The sequence below is a fragment of the Syngnathus leptorhynchus genome, chromosome 3, assembly GCF_054491065.1.
Source record: "Syngnathus leptorhynchus isolate UIUO chromosome 3, UIUO_Slep, whole genome shotgun sequence".
In the NCBI taxonomy this organism is placed as follows: Eukaryota; Metazoa; Chordata; class Actinopteri; order Syngnathiformes; family Syngnathidae; genus Syngnathus; species Syngnathus leptorhynchus.
The window spans coordinates 15,360,642-15,382,153 of NC_141197.1; the positions used below are offsets into that span (position 1 = coordinate 15,360,642).

Here is a 21,512-nt window from a genome sequence, read left to right on the forward strand (position 1 = left end):
TTTTAATTGCAAGTTTTGTTTCTTAAAACACTTTCATTTGCCAAAAGATTTCTGTTTCTGCATTTGAGGGTTTTTTTTTTTTTGTGTATGTATTAACAAAAGAGGAAGCACATAAGCAGACTTTGTGTTTTTTGTTTTGTTTTAAGTCTGAGTTGTTGAAAATAGTCAATTGCAAAGTGGCTTATGTCATATGTTGATACCCAAACTTGGCTGACCGGTTGTGCAGCAGTTACCTCCCACTGGGTGTGTTTGATTTTCCGATAATAAAAGCAAGTGAGACGGAAGTGACTTTTTGTTTTGCTCCGTTCTCAACAAGAATCTGCCTGACTCATACTGCTCGTCTATCAGACACACACAAAAAAAAATCAAAATGCATCGCATTGAGGTTGAGTACTGGTGAGTTGTCCTTTATTTAGGTCAAGTGTTTTGTTGTGTTATGTTGTTCACACGTTTTGTTGTTGTGTTACAGCGGCAGATGAGGGTACGCCCCGCGGTACAAGAAACTGAAAACCGCTCTTGAGTCACGCTTTCCGGGCAAGCTCCATATAAGCGGAGGCGTTGGCAGGCAATGTACTTGTCCTTTTTTTTTTTAATCTACCCCTTAATGTAAATCACTTATTTATTCATTGACCAATGTATTGGTTTGTTTGAATTCTTTCTACTCTAACTCAAACAAGACTCTAAAATGTATATCTAAATAAAAAAGTGTTAAAATTGCAGTGTAAATGATAAATGTAGATGTAGCTTCTTTGAATTTATTAAAGTTGTTACAAAACAATATAAAAAATAAAATGATATATATTTGATGTAAAATGTACAGAAAGAATCAATTCTTCAGTCCAGAATGAAATCTCTTTTAGCCAAGTTGTATGATTCTATCCCGTAAAAAACGGAATTTTCAAATATATCTTTGATGAGTGGCCATTATAGAACTTAAATGCAAATCCATTTGCATGAACAAGCTAAAGTTAAAATTTGATGATTAAAACATCATGAAGCGCTGTGGAATTGTCATATTAATGATAATCACTTTTCCCTTAGCGAGTTTTGAGGTGAAGATGGATGGAAAATTGATCTATTCCAAGTTGCAAACTGGGAACTTCCCAACCGCGGAGGATGTGAGTGACTTTTACACACCCGACATTCCTAATTCTTATCCTGCAAAAATTATGTGACTTGTGCATGTGTGTGTTTGTGTGTCCAGATCATTAGGTTGATGAAGCCCTATATGGAATAAGTCAAAGATGAGATGGTGAGTGACACTACAAAACAAAAACTTCCCCTCATTGTTTTCATACATTGCATTGACACATAATGTATATAAATGAATGCAGTTATTATGCAATGCCATTTAATTAGTCAGCAAATGCTTTGTTCATTTACTCCAAATAATATATCGGCAGAAGAATTCGAATGAATACAATTATATTTATTCATTAATGGATGTGTGTAATAAGAATAAATATCGACCAAGCAATAGCTGCATTAATTCTTCACATGATATTTGATTTCGGTTTCTTCTTTTGTGGCCACAGAAAAGCACCAGAGCATGACGGGAAAGCCTCCGAGGGGCCGGACATCGACAGTGCTTCTTTTAATGACTGTGCGCGCTGAAACGACAAAAAGCGTGACACACGATGTCTTAGAAGGCTGTGTGCTGATCTGGAATTTGTGGAGCTACTCCCATCATTCACGCTGGTTGACGCTAAATAGAATCAGCAATAGGGGATGCCATGCAAGAAATTTTTTTTGCATCTTAATTTGATTGCAACAGCAAACAAAAAGTGTAGTTTTGCTTGGGGATCACAATTCGAATCATCAGGGTTGCTGTTCAATTGACGACAAATCAGTAGATAATAACACTGATCATGTTTTTGGGTCTTTTGCTAAAAAAAATACATCGAGGCTAGTTCATGGACAAATGTTATTTCTATAGTATCTTTCCCCCTTTTTGCCCCGTGGAGACAAACGTGCCAAAGTTAGTTGCCCGATAGTCCTAAATGTATGTGATAGTTACACTTTAAAGGTAAATGAAAACAAAATGATTATATGATGAGTAACATTAGTCATATTTGTTTAGTAGATATTTCAAATTAAATCGTAAGACTATGTAAATTGTCATTGGAGACTGGGGCGCCACATTTGCTCGTCTGTCTATTCAATCAAATAACCTGCCATAATAATAAAAAAAACACAGAGCTGATAAAATTTTAGTTTTGACTTTTTATTATAAAATGAGTGACAAATAAATACAACCAAAACAATGTAAAAATAGGTTGTTGGATGTTCGTTCTGAAATGTCATTGGTCCCTGGCTTTAAGGAAAAAAAAAAAAAACACATTTCAAAAAGGAAACATTTCACAAATAGCACCATCATTAAATGGCCATGCCAGCCCTGCTGACCGGGCCAGACACAAACACACAATTGCACACGCATCCAAACAACAAACCAACCAAAAGAAGATGAATCCCGTCTAGAAAAAAAAAAAGTTGTTTCATTTTATATAAATATAATATATTAATTTACACGTCGTAGCAAAGAAAAAGGCTGTCTTTACCGACCCAAGTGTTCGTGGTCACTGGCTCGAACGTGTGTCAACAAGGCTTCCGGGATCAGTTGTACAATTGCGTGGTGAAAGTTGAAACATTCAGCTGCCTGATTACGCAGCATTGGATGTCAGAAAAGAGAACTATTGTAACAACGGGGAAAAACAAAAGATTGTAACAAGTGTGCGTTAGCGGCCTAGCAGGAAGGTGAGGCCGGCGAGGCCCACGCCGGCCACGGCCAGCAGCGCCGTCTTCATGGACACTTCCTGGTGGGACTGTCTGCTGCTACTGCTGCACGACTTGCAGAAACCCTCCTGCAACATGACAGAAGAGTTAAGATGATGGAGTGAAGGTGTCATGACAGTAATCACTCAGCAGAGGGCGCAATTGAAGTCAGCCCAAAGTCACCCTTAAAACTTGTATCTCTCGCTTTTTTTTTCCCCCTCTTTTTCTCACTCACATTTTCTCTCCCACTATTTCTCTTTATTTTTTCTGGTTTTCTCACGCTTTCTCTCTTTTTCTCTCCCTTTCTTTCTTTATAAAAAGACAAAGGGCACGTCCACCTGTTGTCGTAGTCATGTACACAGCTGCTGCTTTGTCTCATGACAAGGACGACACAACTTTGGTGCAACCCCCCAACAAAACCACACACACACACACACATAGACACACACATAGACACTTTGGGACACGTGCACCCGTGTGGCCGAGTTGCCTTTGTGGCAGTTGAAGGCAGCTGCTGCCAAGTCAATCCAGGAGGGGCCTATGTGTGTGTGTGATCCCATTCATAAAAGCAGTGAAGCTATAAAAGACGTCTTGCTTCAAATATAGAACATTTTCCAGTAGCCTGTCTCCAAAAACAAGTAGCAAAGTAAACGTGAGACAGCTAAAAACATGCTTGTCTGTCAAATGTTAACTAAGTGTGGTGAACTTGTGTTTGTGATGATGTTGACAGAGTAACAGCAGTATTCTGACTGCATATCAAATCTATGCCTTGACTGCAAAACAAGAATCTTGGGATGGAGCAACACTTCATGATAAAAAGCAGGACCAACCCAGCCGTTGTTCTCCAGCATCCACTCCTTCTTTTCCTCGCCTAGGAAGTCAGCCACGGTCTCCGCCAGTTTCCTGCAGGTTTGCGGCCACTCGTTGAGGTCCAGCCCCAACTTGGTAGCGGCGGTGGTTCCTTTCTCCTCTTTCTCACTGTGCTCCCAAAGCATCCTGGCCAGCACCCCAGTGAAGGCAAAGAGGGACACCACCCTCCCCCAGTTCAAGAGTCCGTCGCTCACCATCTCCTGCATCACCGCCCTGAGGCCGGAGCACATGTCCGGTCCGCACTGCCTGATGAAATTCTGGGCCAGGCTCCGGAGAGACGCTTCGTTGAGCGACTCAGCGAGCCGGCCCACGCGTCTCATGGTGGCGGCGGTCTCGCTGGGAGGAGGAGGAGCCTCGCCGGGGTCCGCCGTGCAGCACAGGCCTATGTAGTCCTCGGCTAGGGCCAGGCTCTCTTTCCACAGCCCGCACGACGACATGTTCTGTAAATGCACACACGACAATCCCGTTCATTTACAACACTACCACTGGAGGTAAGTGAAATGATTCATATTAGTCTTTCTGCATTACTGTCATGTAATGTCTTAGCATTAAGAGTTCATGTTACGGCGTTGTAAATCGGGAAATCTCCTATCAGGCGTACCACATCAAAACTTCAAGATAAAATCTTTTCAAGGTGACTGATGGAAAAGTTCTTTTTTTTTTTTTCCCCCCTCAAAGATGAGAAGCTATACAAAGATATACAGTAACAGATTAGGAAAAAAATCCCCTGAAAATGAAACGAATATGAAAAGTTGGGTAACATTGATAGCGAAAGCGTTTGGCGTGTACTCCGACCTACGTTACGAACGTACTGGGTTACGTTGCCACTGTCGGTGGGGGGGGGGGGAAGAACCAAGTTACGACATCGTAAGCCATGTCACGTTGACTAGGCATCACAGCCTCGAGATAAAAGCAATTAAATACGGTTTAAATAGTTATTTTTCTAAAACAGTTTGAACTTGATCAGAAGAAAATGTGCACGTAACACTGACAGCGTCTAGAGATAAGTCAGGCGTTTCTCACAGCTCGCGAGCGATAAACGGCTTTTGAATGCTTGAAGCCGGGTGGAAAAAATGTAACCTGAATACGACTCCTTCTTTATCAAAACCTAACCGAATCAAACAAAACCTAGTTTCCCCGTTTAAACCAAGGTTCGTGCCGGTGAACTTGCCGGCGATTAACAATGTTAGCTGGCCGTTGATGTTACCAGAGCAATGGAGGACACAAAGGACCTAATTCAAATTCACTACGCTGGCTCTTGAAAAACTCAGCAAAGCTGAGGCGCTTCCATACATTGTCGCCATTTTCATTCAGTATAACACACAAAATATAATCGTAGGTAGCGTGATATACAATATAAATAAAATGATAGCACTTACCCTCCCAGCGATGATTAGACGGCTCTACTGTGCAGTGCAAGAAACCGGCAGATCGGACCGGCGGAAGGAGACGTTGGAGGCGTGCGTGCGTGCGATGGCTTATGTATAACTCCGCCCGTGCAAGTCATCACCGTGCTTATATAGAAAAGGGGAAAAAAGAAATCAAAGGTCGTGAAACCCTTAATTACGTCAGTCTATTTTTTTTCTGCTTAAATCCCCAACCTTAGTTTGAAACCCTGATCCTAGTTTGAAACCCTAACCCTAGTTTTAAATCGTAGTTTGAAACCCTAACCCTAGTTTGACATCCTGACCCTAGTTCGAAACCACATCAAAGACTTTAAACACACGATTGTTGAATAAAAACACAGAAACTGAATTGTGAAAAGGTTTTGCTTGCTTTAATGTGGTTCTGAAGCATGTTTCAACTCACAAAACAAAAATCTGAATAAATACATGACATTTTTTTGCCCTTACCTAATACCGACATCAGACAATTTAACAATGATCTTATGTGATTAAATCAAGTTAAACAGGTTTTCTCTAGCACGAATGACATGATCAACCATTTCATCACTTATCTCAATAGATGCACTTCAAATCACATCAGAATCTGAAATCCACGTTTTGTTTATTTATGCCAGTGCATATTACATTCTACAGTTGAGGTTGATAGAAGGCTATTTCTTTGTGGTTTCCAAATTCATTGACAATGACGCTGTCCAAAAAAAAAGTGAACACAATGTGATTTGCATGAGTTGTCAGCACGAGGAAGTGGGAAAGAACAACACAACATATTTGTCCTGCTGGAGTCAAACCGTCAGAAATTTTTGATACATCTGCTGTTATTTATCTTCTATGGCTTCTCCCTTATCTTTTCCCAAACACCAGGTACTTTCCCACCTTTCAAATGCAAGTCAAACACTGACTTTCCAGTATCTTTGGTATATTTTCAAGAAGTACAGAAATAGTCCATCGATTCTCTCAAGACCTTTAAACCTGTGCCGTAACCAATTCAAGACGTGTCATTGTCAAAATGGTCAATATTAGGTCTTGTGGTCCTTGACTCCAACAAACAACATATTCAATTACTGCTGACCTTGCAATTTTATATTCAAGATTATACAGTATATATTTTTGTATATATACAGAGCAACCTGTATTGAAAACGAGTCACCTTATTTGACATTAACATGATTAGTTGTCAGTGACATCAGTTATTCAGAAAATATATATCAACTCCCTACCTTTATAATGTTTTTGTTTTTTTAAACTTATTCACTTATGCTTTTTAATTTTTTTGCCTTTTGATCTTTGTTCTTGTTTCTTCTGCTGAAGGTTGGTTTTAACTATTGTCAATTCCAGATGCTCGTTGGTAGAATCTAGGCCCAAATCTGCATTAGAAAAGAATGAAGATTAACAATGGTAATATAATGCTTGGCTAACCCCCTCAAAAATATTTATAGCATTTGTAAGAACCAAAGAATGATGTCAGGTGAGACCTTGTGTGTATTTTACTTTCTCCCTGTCGTGTGTGTGTGTTTGTTCTCGTGTGTGGTTTTTACCCGTAAGGTGTTATCCCAAGAGGCGGAGCAAAGCGCCGTGCCGTCCGGGGACAATCGAACTCTACTGACGCGGTTCTCGTGACCGTACATTGTGGAAATGCGATTTCCCTTCAGGACATCCCACACATTTATGGTGTAGTCGTTGTAGCCGGCGAAGAGGAGGCGACCTGAGAGGAGGTGAGAGGAAGTGAGACAGAGACTAAAATAGTCACAAACTTTTTTAAAAAGGAAACTTTTTTGTTTTCGATTTACCACTAAGGGAAAAGTCCACGGTAGATGCCCCAAAGATGATGCTGTCTTTCTGGTAGATGGCCACTTCGCGATCAGCACGCAAATCGTAGAAGCGACACTGAAACCAGCATGACATACACTGTGTTAGCTTTTTAATATCTTACAGACAAACAAGGAAAAATAAAAAAATATAATCTACAAACCCCTGTGCAAATTAATATACAAAAAAAAAAGAACATAAATTACAGGTCACACAAATGTTCCTTTTTATATTCAATGTAGCGCAACAGGAAACGTAAACTAATATGGTGACAGATGAATGAGGATGTTTCACTTTCCTTCCTGTTAATGACAATGATGAGAACTTTCCCCAAACGTGAGTGACGTTTCGCACACACAGACCTTATTATTAGACCTCATAGTGCGTTCATAACACGGAGGATGTGACTCACCGTGGCGTCGTCTGAGGCAGATGCAAACGCGTCTCCGCTGGGGTAGTACCTGAACACACAAGAGTAGGTGGAATGCACTTTACGATGAAGGTTAAGCCACCATCGTTGTCATCGATACCAGTGCGGACTCGATACGAAACCAAAATTTTAAAGTCATTGATTATTTTGCAATGAGCCCAACATCATCTACGAGAGGCTCAATGTTACTGTTACCGACAGTGTATTATTCTTACTCCGATTTAAAAGACTTCTTTTCAATCTCACAAGGAATAAGACGACTTTGCCGGTTTCAACATGGTTGAAGAAAATCATGCTGAAAATTGATCTTATGATTTTATTGACACTCACTTGACACAATTGATGTCAGACTCGTGGCTCTCAAAGGACTGGATGTTCTGACCGGAGCGCATGTCCCACACGTTGGCCTTCTTATCACAGCCCTTGATAACATGCACCATGTTAGTCGATATTGTCATGTAACAACCATACGTGTCGAATAATCCGCTCTCTTACGCCGGACACAAAAGTGTTCCCGGTCTCGGAGGGGGCGAGGTCCAGTGACAAGATGTCGGCGGTGTGACCGTGGAAGCTCTGCAGTAGCTGTCCGCTCTCCACGTCCCACAGAGCACACGTGCCATCACCGCTGCTCGTCAGGAGCTAGAAAACACACACACACACAAACAAATCATTGAAGATTAAGTTGATTTTTCATATTCAAAAGAAATTCACCATTCTCCAATATTTACATTCATGCTAAAGTGACAACATGAACAGCTTGCATGATGAAGAACAGATGATGAGCACTTAGGAGACAAACACCTCCATCAGCGGTCCCGGCGGATTAGAGAATTCCCGCCGGGTGACCAATCCAGATGCACTTCCTGTTTAGCGTCCACGGCAAAGCTCCGGTTTCAGTGCGAATGCGGCGCAATTATCAGTAAGCCACAATTAGCGACACGACAGCAGATGGGAGCCGCGCTGATACGACCAGAGAGCTTCATCGTGGAGTATGTGTGTGTGAAAATAAAAATGGAACATGTCACGCGTAGTACTAAAATGAATAGATACTTTCTGAATTTCCGCCTGGAGCTCTACTTAGCGGGATAAAGACTTGTCCTCGTGTGCGTGTGTGCGTGCGTGGCCTCAAGGCACAATGTTCCACTCAGTCTCAGATAAAAGCCACTCAAGTTCTAAAAATACTGACAAGTGGTGACCCCCTTGTTGTCTCCTCCCACAAACCTCACCCCCACCCTCCACGCTTTCTTATTTTTGCCCCTATGGCCTCCTCTGTCGTCAATCAAAGCGTGCAATCTAATAATATGACCATTTTGTCTTGAACAATAATCGCTTCAAGTTGGGCTCGGATGAATATAAAGTCCGCTACTCTGGCTATCGAAATCAACCGCTTCTGTTGAAAATGGCGCTCACCTGCATGTCGGAGTTGGTGAAGGTGCAGCCTGACACATAGTTGGTGTGCATGGCTACCGACTTCTTCTTGCTCACCGGGTTCTCGTTCGGGTCCATCGAAAGCGGAAACACACAACATTTGTTGTCCAGACCTCTGCGGGACCATAAACACAACATGATGAGAAAAACAGGGTTAAGGTCAGATTAGCGGCGGGCCTTGAATTGACAGATTAAGAGACCATCAACGTTCCATTTCAGGTTTTGAACCATGATTAGGGATTCAATGAGGATTATTGATTGTGATCAAGGTTTGAATTCAGGTTTGAATATAAGGTTACGGTTTCTATCATGGGATTAGAATGAAATCATGGTTGTGGTTCCAAACCAGGGCGACAAATGAAGGTTTCAAGATGGATACACACCCACATGCCACCGCACAACCTGATGGTGCGTACGCACACGCCATCACCCACGTGCACGGCAGGCTCATGGCATGCTCCTGTAAAGAAAATAAAAACACCCACAAACTCCATGAGCTTTTTGGTATGACGTTACAGAGAAAAGATGCTAGTGCAGACTATTTAGGAGGATTATGTTATCATGTTCATGTGGTTCTCTAAATGCACATGTGATCTTTTAATATGTGTTTCATGTGCTAGTGGAAGTTGTCATGTGACGAAAGAACAGTGTGTCAGGTTATATTGGGCCAGCAGAACCTGTTTTTAAATTATTTAATTCTACACAACACGTGACTCATTTCATTTCTCAGGTACATATTGTAAATGAGGGTCATTTATGGAATGTATTCATCTTATTTATCAATAATTTCCACAAGTGCCACTGTTTTTAAATATACAGGAAAAAGTACTTTAAAATTAAAATGTATTGATAGTGACTGGTTAAAAATCTAAATACCTGATTAAGTGATACGATTTGAAAAAGTCACATGAAAGATTTTAAAAGGAAAAAACCAATCAGACCTATGGTAATGGAAAACTAAATAAAAAAATATTTGTATATGTTTAAAATTAAAATTATTGGTGAGTGAAACTGAATGGAGAAAAATAATTTCAAGTGAATATGCACAAGAGTCACAACCTCATTAAAATCAAAGGTATGTTATAAATGAACTGTTATTAAATTGCAAATGAATACAAAGTTAAATAAGGGCAGAGGGAGATTTTTTATAACCCTTTGTCATTTGTTGTAGTTTAACTTACCTTATTGAGAGTGAATGCATCCCACACAATCACTTTTCCATCCTACAAAACAAAAAAACTCAAATGTTAATATCCAAACACATTCATGTACTAAAGCAGTGGTCAGAAATATTTTCGCGGGGGCATTTTTCACTTTCCGTGAAGCTTTGGCCATGATCTTTCCCTAAAGAAGTGGCCTGTTATTAGGTACACCTGAAAATGGCGGTGTACCTAATGGAGTGTCCGAGTGACGTCACAGATCAACCAGCCAATCAGAAAGTGGGGGGTTGTTCGGGTGTGGCACTTTTCACTTTCCGTTAAGCTTTGGCCATTATTTTTCCCTAATAAAGTGGCCTGTTATTAGGTACACCTGAAAATGGCGGTGTACCTAATGGAGTGTCCGAGTGACGTCACAGATCAACCAGCCAATCAGAAAGTGGGGGGTTGTTTGGGTGTGGCACTTTTCACTTTCACTTAAACTTTTTCCCTAATGATTAGGTACACCTGTGTCCGTGTGACGTCACAGATCAACCAGCCAATCAGAAAGTGGGGGGTTGTTCGGGTGTGGCACATTTCACTTTCCGTTAAGCTTTGGCCATTATTTTTCCCTAATGAAGTGGCCTGTTATTAGGTACACCTGAAAATGGCGGTGTACCTAATGGAGTGTCCGAGTGACGTCACAGATCAACCAGCCAATCAGAAAGTGGGGGGTTGTTCGGGTGTGGCACTTTTCACTTTCCGTTAAGCTTTGGCCATTATTTTTCCCTAATGAAGTGGCCTGTTATTAGGTACACCTGAAAATGGCGGTGTACCTAATGGAGTGTCCGAGTGACGTCACAGATCAACCAGCCAATCAGAAAGTGGGGGGTTGTTCGGGTGTGGCACTTTTCACTTTCCGTTAAGCTTTGGCCATTATTTTTCCCTAATGAAGTGGCCTGTTATTAGGTACACCTGAAAATGGCGGTGTACCTAATGGAGTGTCCGAGTGACGTCACAGATCAACCAGCCAATCAGAAAGTGGGGGGTTGTTTGGGTGTGGCACTTTTCACTTTCACTTAAACTTTTTCCCTAATGAAGTGATTAGGTACACCTGTGTCCGAGTGACGTCACAGATCAACCAGCCAATCAGAAAGTGGGGGGTTGTTTGGGTGTGGCACTTTTCACTTTCCGTTAAGCTTTGGCCATTATTTTTCCCTAATGAAGTGGCCTGTTATTAGGTACACCTGAAAATGGCGGTGTACCTAATGGAGTGTCCGAGTGACGTCACAGATCAACCAGCCAATCAGAAAGTGGGGGTGAGGGCGGGTGTGGCACTTTTCACTTTCCGTGAAGCTTTGACCATGATTTTTCCCTAATGAAGTGGCCTGTTATTAGGAACACCTGAAAATGGCGGTGTACCTAATGGAGTGCCGAGTGACGTCACGGATCAACCAGCCAATCAGAAAGTAGGGGTGAGGGCGGGTGTGGTACTTTTCACTTTACGTGAAGCTTTGGCCACGATCTTTCCCTAATGAAGTGGCCTCACCCTACCTTTAACCCTAACCCGAGCACTAAACCCTAATCCTATATCAAACCCTGCTGATTCTATGGCGCAGCACACCAGTAACTGTGTTGTAAAATTTTCCATGCTAAAATATTTTCGGCCCAAACTGGATTTGAACTCCGGTCGCTGGGGTGAGAGTCCGATGATTTAGCCACTACACTATGGGATCGTCGCTGACACTGTGGGGACGTATATGGGATAAGAGTCCGGTGCACTAACCACCACATCCCTCGCTGATACTGCATGGACGTATATATGGTTTTATGGAGCAGCCCACAGGCAATGCTCCGTGGTCTCCAACGTTTTCTGCACTACGGACCGGTTTTGCGTCAGAAATATTTTTGCGGACCGGCCTTTATATAAATAAATAATACATTTATAAAAATAAATAATACATTTGCAATAAATATATAAACACGATGAAATAAAATGATACGACTGGTATAAAAACAAGTATATACGACAATGTTTTTAATGTTTTTTTTATTATTATTTATAAAATTTAAATAGTTAAACTCCCCATAACGTTGAATGGAACTCGAGACGCTGGGGTGAGAGTCCAGAGCACTAACCACTACAGGATGGAAGTCTCACTGCTGCAGAATGGGAATTACGTGGTTGGATGATTTCATGAAGCAGCTCACGGTTGGGGACCAACCTTGTCTGTGCCACGGACCGGTTACATGTCAGAAATATTTTCACGGACCGGCGCTGCACTTAACGTGTGCGTATACCTGTGATGAGCTGACCATGCGCCGCTTGTCTTTGCACCAGTCCATGCACAACACTTTATTGTTATGACCCTTGAGCACACGTCTGGTCTTGATGGACAGAGACGACACCGTCTCCACCTTCTCTGCCAACTTGTTTACTGCACACAAACGCCAATACAGACATATAATAATTTATATTTTGCTATTTATCCTAAAAAAATAAAAATAAATATGGATTATTTCTCATTTTAACAGTAATTTAGAAAGCAGATGGATTAATTACTATTTTTTATTGTAAATAACATTATTTTACTTTATATGAGTATTCAGTGGGTGTAACTTTAAGTACAAATCCAATACAGAAGCTGTATAAAAAAAATTAAGCTTCAAGAGGGTCTGCAATCAAAACAAATAGGACAATTGCATGAATGATTTAAAATTTTTGCGGACTTACACTCGACGTCATTGAGCTTGTTCCTTTCTTCGTCCAATTTCTTTTTCAAATTGGCACTTTCCCTCTTGAGCGAGGCCAGACTTTCCCCCGCCTGGAGTCCCTGACACGCCATCTTCGCACATCCAACCACACAATCAAAAGAATTTCAGCATACTTGTGGTTTGGACTGAGCGGCACAGCATCGAGACCAGAGCGCTCGTGCACAGGTTCAGCTCCGCTCTCATGAGCGCGAAATCCTAACCTCAAGTGCGCCCTCTTCTGGCCACATGTGGCTACACTGTGTACTGTGACTGTACGTGACATCGGACGTGACTCGATTACCTTCTCCACGCAGAGGGAGCAGTAGTTGATGGCCTCGGTCTTGATGTAGATGTTCATGAGGGGGCTTGCCTTGTCGCAACTTTCACACGGCCCAAAGGTGACCGCAACGAATGTCTGGTCACACATGGCTGCACTTGGGATCACGCACACGTCTGTGGCACACAAAAACACACAACCAACACGCGACAGTCGATGACAACTTGGTATTTTGATTGCTACACTACGAGAGCGCATCTTGTGTGTGTGTGTGTGTGTGTGTGTGTGTGTGTGTGTGTGTGTGTGTGTGTGTGTGTGTGTGTGTGTGTGTGTGTGTGCGCGTGTGTGTGTGCGCGTGTGTGTGTGTGTGTGTGTTAATCTAGTCAAACTTGATCCCTCTCAAGAAAAGCGGCAACTGCTATTCCGAGAGCAACAAAAAAAGAGCCGATAATGAATAAACAAAAAAATGGGGAAAAAAATGCCAGTCCCCTTTTGCTACATTAAATGTATCCAATTATTCGATCAGATAAAGCAGATTATTCAAAATACAAAAAAAAGTTTTTGTATTAAGGCACTGATACGCTACAATGAACTGATGACTATTTATCCTCAATAGGAAAAATGTGACAAAATACCAAATGAATTCATAAAATACATACATTGATATTACATTGAAATAACTGTGATTAAAAAAAGTGCAAATTTAGAGAGAAACAAGTATTCCTGATATATAAATTGATTAAAAAAATAAATGACCATTGAAATGGGGAAAAAAATACATATTTTCATACAACTCACAGCAACAAGCAACCACACACATTTATCCTTTAGTATCCAATGCATCATTGTATGCATGAACTCATACTAATTTGACATTTATTAGTATAAACATGCAACAATACAATCTTCCAAATGCCCGATGAGTGGTTTATAATAAATAACAATGATAAAAGACTGGATCCTTACCTTAGAGAATATTTTTGGGTTACGTACGTGTGTGTGTGTACGCCAAGCAGGTATTTATTTGTCCTGGTGGAAGTGAGTTGAGTTTTGCACCGAAGAGGATTGCAACTAAGCTTCTTATACACTTGCTAAAGCTTGTGACTCTGCCCTACTTGGACTGGGTACACCTGCAAGTGTATCTCACAAGTTTGAAAATTTCTAGAGCAGAAAGACATGTTGAACCCTTCAGACTGCATTTGAAAAGTTTGAGGAAAATCAACACAAGACTGACAAAAAAGGCCTCATCTATTTGAAAATCAAATTATAATTCCAGGAAATATAAATTGCATGAAATAAAAAGTGGTGTGCTAAACTTTTGTCTCATATTCATCTTCTCAACTAAAAACTTCAAAACAGTTGCTTACACAACAAAAACAAAAGATTTATTTAACCTTGCCATTTGGAGGGTAATGTTAAAATTAGCTTCTGCTAACCAGCACATATTTATAATGTATTTATATATTTAGCTAACAACCCAAGAACATTCTCCAAAGGGGAAAGAAACAAAATGTCTTTGAGGCAGCAGGTCAGTGCTTGGATTCTTTTATTCATCTTTGTTTTTGTCATACTTTTACAGATTTGACAATTGAAGTTGTTAACAGTGAACACGTCCACTAAAGCACAGCTACCAGGAACTACAAACAGTCCAGTTTGTCAGAGATGATGATTGGACGGTGGAGCATTGGCGGGCGACATCAGTGACGAAAAAACGAGTTCTTCTTTGTACAGTCTTCCTCTGGGTAGGGTTTTAAAAAGTCGAATAGACTGTGCGGGATAACAAACAAAAAAAAACAAGCAAAAGAAAAGAAATATTTGCTCTTGATGTTACACTCAAGACTTCACAGATGACAAAAACAATGGCACCACGCAGACCAAGTCACGCGTGTAAGGCTTTGTCCACGACTAATGTGATGCTAAAATCATATGAACACTTTTTCATGAAACATTCAGCAGGTGATGAATCCATCCTCTACATAATTTTCTCTCTCTTATACAAACTTCATGTTTGATTTCTTTACACACATACTCAGCCCAAACAATAGTCACACAAATTTTTTTTCACTCAAGTTTTCTTGTGTTGTTAGGGCCACAAGCAAAAAAAAAAAAAAAAATTAACTGAGTTTCTCCTTTGTTCTGGCAAGATTACCACTAAAACATCATGAGAACAGCCATTTCTATTTCACAGTAAAAAAAAAAAAAAAAAAAAAAAAAAGTGACATTTTAAAGCCAGAGAAGTGTTTTTAAAAAAATATTTAACGACATGCTGGTTTCTACTGTCTTGTGGACATTGCGACATTCACATTTAATTAATTGCACATCAAATCATAAGGATTAATGTCAAAACAAGAATTGTTTTTTTAACATTGCATCTTTTTCCACGCTTTATTACTTCCAACAAAAAAAAAAAATTCAGCAGATATTTGTATGGGAATTTTATTTTTTGTGCAATATTCTGTTTATTTCCAAGGAAATTGAAATTTAGTTTTTTTTTTCTCAAATAACTTTACCAGTTTCTTTTTTTTTTTAACGTTGTGGCCCGAACAACCGCAAATCAATAACTTGTTAACATTATGACTTGACTAGCATGACTTTTTTCTTCAAATGTTACGATTTGAGTCAGTAACATTCTAACTTAAACTTCTTGCAATTCCACGATTGAATTGAATAATTTTGCTATTTTTTCTGACGTCTTTATCATTTTTTCCCCTTATTCAACTGGCCTTAATAACTAATAGATACAGCTGTTCAACTGTTTACAACGAGCAGTATTGGGATTGGTTTCGCTCCTACTGTGACGTCTTCCAAGCCAGATACTGTTTACATTGCTGTCGGTTTGTTTGTTTTGATCGTGAGAGGGATAAGCGAAATGAAAATTACGCCTTCACATGCCGGAGAAGTTCCAATAAAATTACGTTTCCCCCAATATTACACACTACTTGCAATTGAGTCTAATGGATCAGATCAAGCAGATGGAATTGTCAAGAATTTTTATTTTTATTTTTTTGCTGTAACTTGATTGGCTGACTGAAAATAATCAAGGGAACTGTCTCGCTTGTTGGAAAAGTACATTCAAATAAGAAAACAAAACAATAGAATGATACAAGTAGAGTCAAGTCAAAAATAAACAGAAAATAAATACTCTCTTAGGTAGGTGGACGGAGGTTAACACTGTTGGCAAATGACACGAGGCAGCAGGGCAATGGTACCAGTACATCTCTTTCAGATAACATAAATCATAAAAATTACTCCACTATGCCATTTTTTATATTTTTTTTTGCAGCCTGTGCAGTCTAGAATCCATTGTAAGCATATGTTGTCAGGTAGGTCCCGCCGAACACACAAGAAAATAAACATCCGACATCTTCAGCTGTTTTTTGGTCATAAAAACAATGTACATTTCGAAATGGTAAAGGCAGAGCGAGATATGACATGAAGCTTTTTGAGGCACTGAGAAACAACCTCACCATGCTGCTCAATGATAAGAACAAATAAAGATCAATAAATAATAGCAGAGCTGTTGAGCGACAACCTGTGCTACATACGCTTGGTCCAATGAGCGGGATGAGAAAGAAAGCAAATCAAAACGCCTCGTAGCAAAGCGGGTAGAGAATGCAATAAATACACGCATTGATCATATTTATATATATATTCATCTATATGTGCATAAATAACATGGCGCACACGACGTGTGATCGGCCGTCATGGCTTGACTGAGCATGAAAAGGACCAAGGCTTGTTATTTAAACGCTTGACCTCAAAGAACTAACTAAGCGACCAAAAAAGGGGTAGGAGAGATTTCATTACAGTGATTCTGGGCAAGTTAATCAATTTCACTTAAAGCTGCACTACGTGGAATTTCTCCGTAAAATATCATTACAATATCCTTTTCATTTGAGCATTGATGACAAACACAAATCACAAAAACAAAGAGTGTACTAACATTTTTAGTTGTGGGTATTCCTGCTAGCCAGTCTAGAAAATAATTTTGGGACAGGAATGGGGTTCAAATGTCTGTGAGTCACGACAGGAAGCTATTATTTGACTGTAATGGATTCTGGTGTGGTAAAGAGATGTGAAGAAAACAGCACATGGAGCATGCACGGTGTGTTTTGTGATGCTCATGGTTTGTGTGTGAGAGATAGAGAGAGAGAGAGAGAGAAAGATATAGTAGATGGCCACTATCCTCTCCCCAGCTCAGACGCGGGTAAGGAAGGACAGGTTGAGTGAGCTGGGGATTTGAATGCTCTCCAGGGCGAGGGAAGACGGGTTGAACGGGAAAGTGATCGGGTAGATCATTTTGGTGTCCATCAGTAGCTGTGGACTCTCGCAGCGGTCCCGCAAACGAGTCTGGAGAAGGCAAAGACGGTTAGTACAAAGTACGCACTGCGGTATGGCTACTGGATGGAGACTGCTGTTTTGGTTAGCAAAGGAATGACTAAATTCCATATGAAGAAATTTTTTTTTTTTTTCCTTCAGCTATCACACAGAAATGTCAAAATACAAGCAAAAAAAATGTGTCTGAAGTGCTTTTCTGCCATCTTGTGGTATCTACACACAATGACAAATACATTACCATGGAATTCCGTCCCTGTTACCGTAAATGTGGGTGGATCCTTTTGTAATTTATTATGACGTAAAATGCTGAGTTGTTACTCACCTGTATATTTCGGATGAATGAAACCGACACCCTCTCCTCAAACTCGTTGACCGGAGTGTAGAGGTTCAGAACCTTCACGATCTGAAGGAAATGGAAAAAAAAATGGAGAGAAGTCATAAAGCACTTTTCAAGTATTTGTTGACAAAGAACAAAATAAGACATGAAACCAAAACTAGACCAGCTGAAGGCAAAGCAGTGACTTCTGATTGATGAATTAAATCAGAGCATGGGCCAATCTTGGTTGCGTACCTGCGCGGTGGTGAGGGCCAGGCACATGGAGCAGATGGCTTCGGCGTCCTCGTCCGTCTTCTTCTTGACTTGGAGCAGTTGAGCGGCCTGGATGAGAGGCTCAAGAGTCTCCTTGGCCCCGCAATTCATCAAGTTTTTGTCCCGCAGCCACTCCTCCAGCTGGCTCACGTTGTACCTGGAACACATGCGCTACATCAACTACCTCTAATTTGCGTGAAAATGTTGAAAAATGTTGCTTATCAAAAGAGAATAAAAGAAATGGCTCTCAACATTTACGCATAATTCTATCCACGAATAAATCTGTCAGTAGATGAACAAATTTTAAGTACAATTTGTATTTAATGCAATTTAAAATGTAATTTTCCAATTTAATTTTGAAATGACTGTGATGACTTGTCCTACAGCATGAAATTTTCATCTTCACTAGAAAGCTCCGCCCCTTTTTTTTTTTTTTTCCCCCCCCCTTACCTGATCTGCATGCCTTTGCTCCACGAGCACATATCCTTGCGCAGCAGCAGGTTGTTGAGGGTGACGGCGCCGATGACGTAGAACTGCTGTTTGACCACCTGCTTGATGAGCTCAGGGTCGGTACCGTGCTGGCACATGGTGGAGTGGAAGGCGTTGAGCTGGCGCAGGATGGAGTCCAGCGTGTAGGTGCCCTCGTCGGCGATGCTGGACGTCCGCTTGCGCAGGCCCGTCGGCTTCACGCCCGACACGCCCTGGATGGTCTCGTGCTCCAGCATGCCCGACACTGGAAAAAAAACAAAACAATTTTTTTAATCATATGTATCTTTGGGCTTGGATATCTGCCAGTAAGCAGGTGCGCACCTATCATGGGCTGAAGTGTGTTCTCCATGCATTTGATGAGCTGCTGGTAGATCTGGATGGCCAGGTCACTGATCACCGATCTGTACTCGGTCAGGTCAAAGTTGGACAAACAGTGCTCGTTCTGCCGGGATGTGTTGTGCTTCATGAACACCTGGCGAGAGACATTTTTCATCAGAGAATAATAATGAGGAAAATTGTCAACTCAGTGACATGCACAATTACAAAATTTTGGATTTCATGTGTTGATTTTTAACCTATATATATCTATAATATGAACTCATGTAATAGATTCATTGTAAAAAATGTTTTTCAACTTATGCACGCATAGGCTTGATGCATGAATTTGACAAAAGAACAGGTAGACAGAATTATTTGTTTTTTGCTTGTTTTCTGCATTTTTGACACAAACTACTCATCTATTATCTAGAGTATATTTGCAAAACATTTTTTTTTCCAGAGAGAGTAGAGGAAGCCTTTTTACATCATCTCCACTGTACTGCTTGAGACAGTGCAGGAAGCGGCAAGTGTTGGCCAGCCAGAAGGAGACCGTCTCAAAATCGTCTCCTCGTTTCTGAAAGGAAGAGGCGAAAAACACAAGAGCTTGACTTATGAGTTCAATCGCTTGTATCATTATTTAATTTCAGTAAAATGAATAAAATGCCACTAATCCCTTATAGCAGCCCAAAAAATAAAAAAAATATAGTATTTTCCACATATTTTTTTTCGATAAGAAAACGGGCACTGCATAATATTGGACAGAATAAAACCAATGTAAAAAATCGTATTCATCGGACATTGTGTTACTCCTGGTGATAAATTGAGATAAACCACTGTGATTACAAAAAAAAAAAAAATCATGCAAGCTTACTTTATCTCCAATGGAGATAAACAAACCTTGAGGATCTTCTTGATGCTGTTGATGGTGGAGGTGAGCAGCGTACGGACCTTCTGGTCATCGTTGAGGTAGTCGGCATGCCTTACACACATGAACAGAATGTAGGCAGGCAGACCCGGGATCAGGTTGACGGCCACGCCGCGAGGCTTTAGCTCTACACAAACACAAAAAGAACAAAAGTGTTACTCAGTAGATTTGTACAAAGTACAAGATGTTTGTGGTAGCTCAATTTTATCCGTCATAAACGCCGTCAAACTTACCGAGGATCAAGTTCTTGACCAGTTTCATCTCGTCCTCCTTCTTGTACTCCAGCATACCCTGGAAGTCTTTCTCCCGGCGAGGAATATTGACCGGGCGGATGGGCTCGTCCACCATTTGTCCCGGTGACGTCTGACCCTCCGCTTGACCGGCTGCGATGCAAACAATTTATGATTTTGATTTAACAAACACAAGTAAATAACATTAGAGACAGTTGATGATGTTGCGTCTTACCTCCCATCTCTCCAATCCTCTTGGAATAAACCTTCAGCTGCTTCTTGAGCTTGCGAATGGTTCGGTCCTGTTTTTCCAGCTGCTCCATGAGATCCTGTAATGTGGATAGAAGGGAGAAGCAGACGTAAAGGAGGTGAAGACAAATTAAAAAGGCTTCACCTTGAAACAGCTTCTCACTGTCGCCCTCTATTGGTCAAGCGCCGCATTGTCAATCAATGACAGCGTTTTTTTTTTACAATTACTAGGCTTATAATGGGCAATTTTTCCAAGCACCCACTCATAATCCATAACTACCATTTATATTTCAAAAATAAACATTTGTTTAAATAGTGATCATGCTGCAACAATAAATTCTGAGTGAGCAGAATCCAAACATTTATAGACAAACAAGAAAAGACAAAGCAGAAGGGTAGTTTGCTCTCGGGTCAAAATGAGAGCCGCTGAATTAACTTGGAAGAAAGAAAAAAAACAGTTTAGCAGGAATTGGTGCCAGTTAAAAGAGAAGAAATATATGCATAGCTGCTCCGGTGTGAATTAGCAACTGCGGTAATAAGAGTTAGATGCCGTCAGCCTTTGGAAACAAACTCCTGTTAGTTGAAACTCTTGTGCAGAACACACACACACACACACACACACGCAGACAGACTGTACATACAACCATCCGGCGTAAAATGATGACTCGCGCCTCTCGGGATGCTGTGGGGTCGTCGGCCACCAGCTCCTGTCAGGTAACACCATCCACACGTCACACGAGTGTGCGTGCGTGCGTGCGCGTTGGTGTGTGGGAGCTTATTTGAAGTCAGTTTTGAAAGACCCTATGAATTGGCGCGTGATAAATAAAAGGGATCGACAGCGTACCAGGTTCTCGTTGGTGAGCCGGGTGATCTCATGCTGCAGACTAGCTTCGATGCGGGCCTCCGGAGGCAGCTGGAGGTTCTGTGCCAGGAGCTGCTGCTGCCGGTTGTTTTCCTCCTTGACGTTTTGTAGCTCGCCGCGTAGAGATTCCACCTCGCTGTCGTAGCTGCGCCGCTGGGTCTGAAGCTGGTGCTCCAGGAGCCTGGCGGGCGTGCAGGAAGGTGGTGGAGACGGGAAATCGGGAACGGGAGATAGAGAGGAAGATGCGGAAGATGGAAACGTGGGGAAACAACACGACAGGGATGAGTGTGATGAAACAAGAAAAGAAGTTTAAGATGACTTTAGAGGCACTTTTTAGTTATCCCGATACTCAGCACAAATCAAATACTAGTTTTTAGAACCCAAAAAATGTGAAAGTGCCATGAAGATGAATAGGTACGCTCTCCCTGAATCTTCAGTAAAATGCAGAAAGATCACACATTTACACCTGACAGTCTCCTTTAAGCCCTGATTAACCAGCCACAGCTCCCCGTCCTCATTCAGCTTTTGGAAGTCTGGCGCAGCCGATCTGACCGACACACAACACAAAAGGAACCACAAAGGAACATGAAAAGCACAATGAACATATGAAAACATGCAAGGAAGGAAAAGGAT

The 21,512-nt window shown here is 41.1% G+C and overlaps 3 protein-coding genes across 6 annotated transcripts in view; all 3 read right to left on the minus strand.

Moving 5' to 3' along the window:
* Nucleotides 1-2,323: 2,323 nt before the first annotated feature.
* On the minus strand, nt 2,324-5,129 carry bcl2l10 (BCL2 like 10). Its single transcript, XM_085908331.1, has 3 exons — nt 5,022-5,129; nt 3,603-4,082; nt 2,324-2,861 (listed from the first exon to the last, which is right to left on the minus strand). The coding sequence occupies exons 2-3, from the start codon at nt 4,077-4,079 to the stop codon at nt 2,736-2,738; spliced, it is 603 nt and encodes a 200-aa protein (XP_085764457.1). The 5' UTR covers nt 4,080-4,082; nt 5,022-5,129; the 3' UTR covers nt 2,324-2,735.
* A 290-nt stretch (nt 5,130-5,419) lies between these two features.
* gnb5b (guanine nucleotide binding protein (G protein), beta 5b) lies at nt 5,420-13,029 on the minus strand. Its single transcript, XM_085908334.1, has 12 exons — nt 12,904-13,029; nt 12,583-12,694; nt 12,150-12,286; nt 9,894-9,935; nt 9,096-9,172; nt 8,695-8,827; nt 7,780-7,923; nt 7,615-7,706; nt 7,267-7,315; nt 6,836-6,932; nt 6,584-6,750; nt 5,420-6,412 (listed from the first exon to the last, which is right to left on the minus strand). Exons 1-12 carry the CDS (start codon nt 13,027-13,029, stop codon nt 6,401-6,403), a joined length of 1,188 nt encoding a protein of 395 aa, XP_085764460.1. The 3' UTR covers nt 5,420-6,400.
* Nucleotides 13,030-14,408: 1,379 nt separating this feature from the next.
* Nucleotides 14,409-21,512, minus strand: part of myo5aa (myosin VAa) — a 29,609-nt gene continuing 22,505 nt past the window's right edge. For 2 of the 4 annotated variants that reach the window (XM_085907150.1, XM_085907152.1), the window contains exons 30-41: nt 21,346-21,426; nt 20,862-21,060; nt 20,659-20,724; nt 20,004-20,097; nt 19,772-19,921; nt 19,511-19,665; nt 19,098-19,187; nt 18,617-18,767; nt 18,257-18,539; nt 17,789-17,963; nt 17,540-17,620; nt 14,409-17,229 (exon numbers count right to left, since the gene is read on the minus strand). In XM_085907150.1, coding sequence (XP_085763276.1) covers nt 17,077-17,229; nt 17,540-17,620; nt 17,789-17,963; nt 18,257-18,539; nt 18,617-18,767; nt 19,098-19,187; nt 19,511-19,665; nt 19,772-19,921; nt 20,004-20,097; nt 20,659-20,724; nt 20,862-21,060; nt 21,346-21,426 — 1,678 coding nt within the window. In that variant the 3' untranslated portion in view covers nt 14,409-17,076. The remainder of the gene's footprint in view (nt 17,230-17,539; nt 17,621-17,788; nt 17,964-18,256; nt 18,540-18,616; nt 18,768-19,097; nt 19,188-19,510; nt 19,666-19,771; nt 19,922-20,003; nt 20,098-20,658; nt 20,725-20,861; nt 21,061-21,345; nt 21,427-21,512) is intronic. The other 2 variants (XM_085907151.1, XM_085907153.1) reach the window with 2 other exon arrangements.

Coding starts and splice junctions, on each gene's coding strand:
- gnb5b (XM_085908334.1), bottom strand. CDS start 13,029: ATGTGTGACCAGACATTCGTTGCGGTCACCTTTGGGCCGTGTGAAAGT. Junction 9,936..12,149: donor GCATGGTCAGCTCATCACAG/GTATACGCACAC, acceptor TTTGTTTTGTAG/GATGGAAAAGTGATTGTGTG. Junction 6,751..6,835: donor CGTGGACTTTTCCCTTAGTG/GTAAATCGAAAA, acceptor ACCTCCTCTCAG/GTCGCCTCCTCTTCGCCGGC.
- bcl2l10 (XM_085908331.1), bottom strand. CDS start 4,079: ATGTCGTCGTGCGGGCTGTGGAAAGAGAGCCTGGCCCTAGCCGAGGAC. Junction 2,862..3,602: donor TGCTGGAGAACAACGGCTGG/GTTGGTCCTGCT, acceptor GTCATGTTGCAG/GAGGGTTTCTGCAAGTCGTG.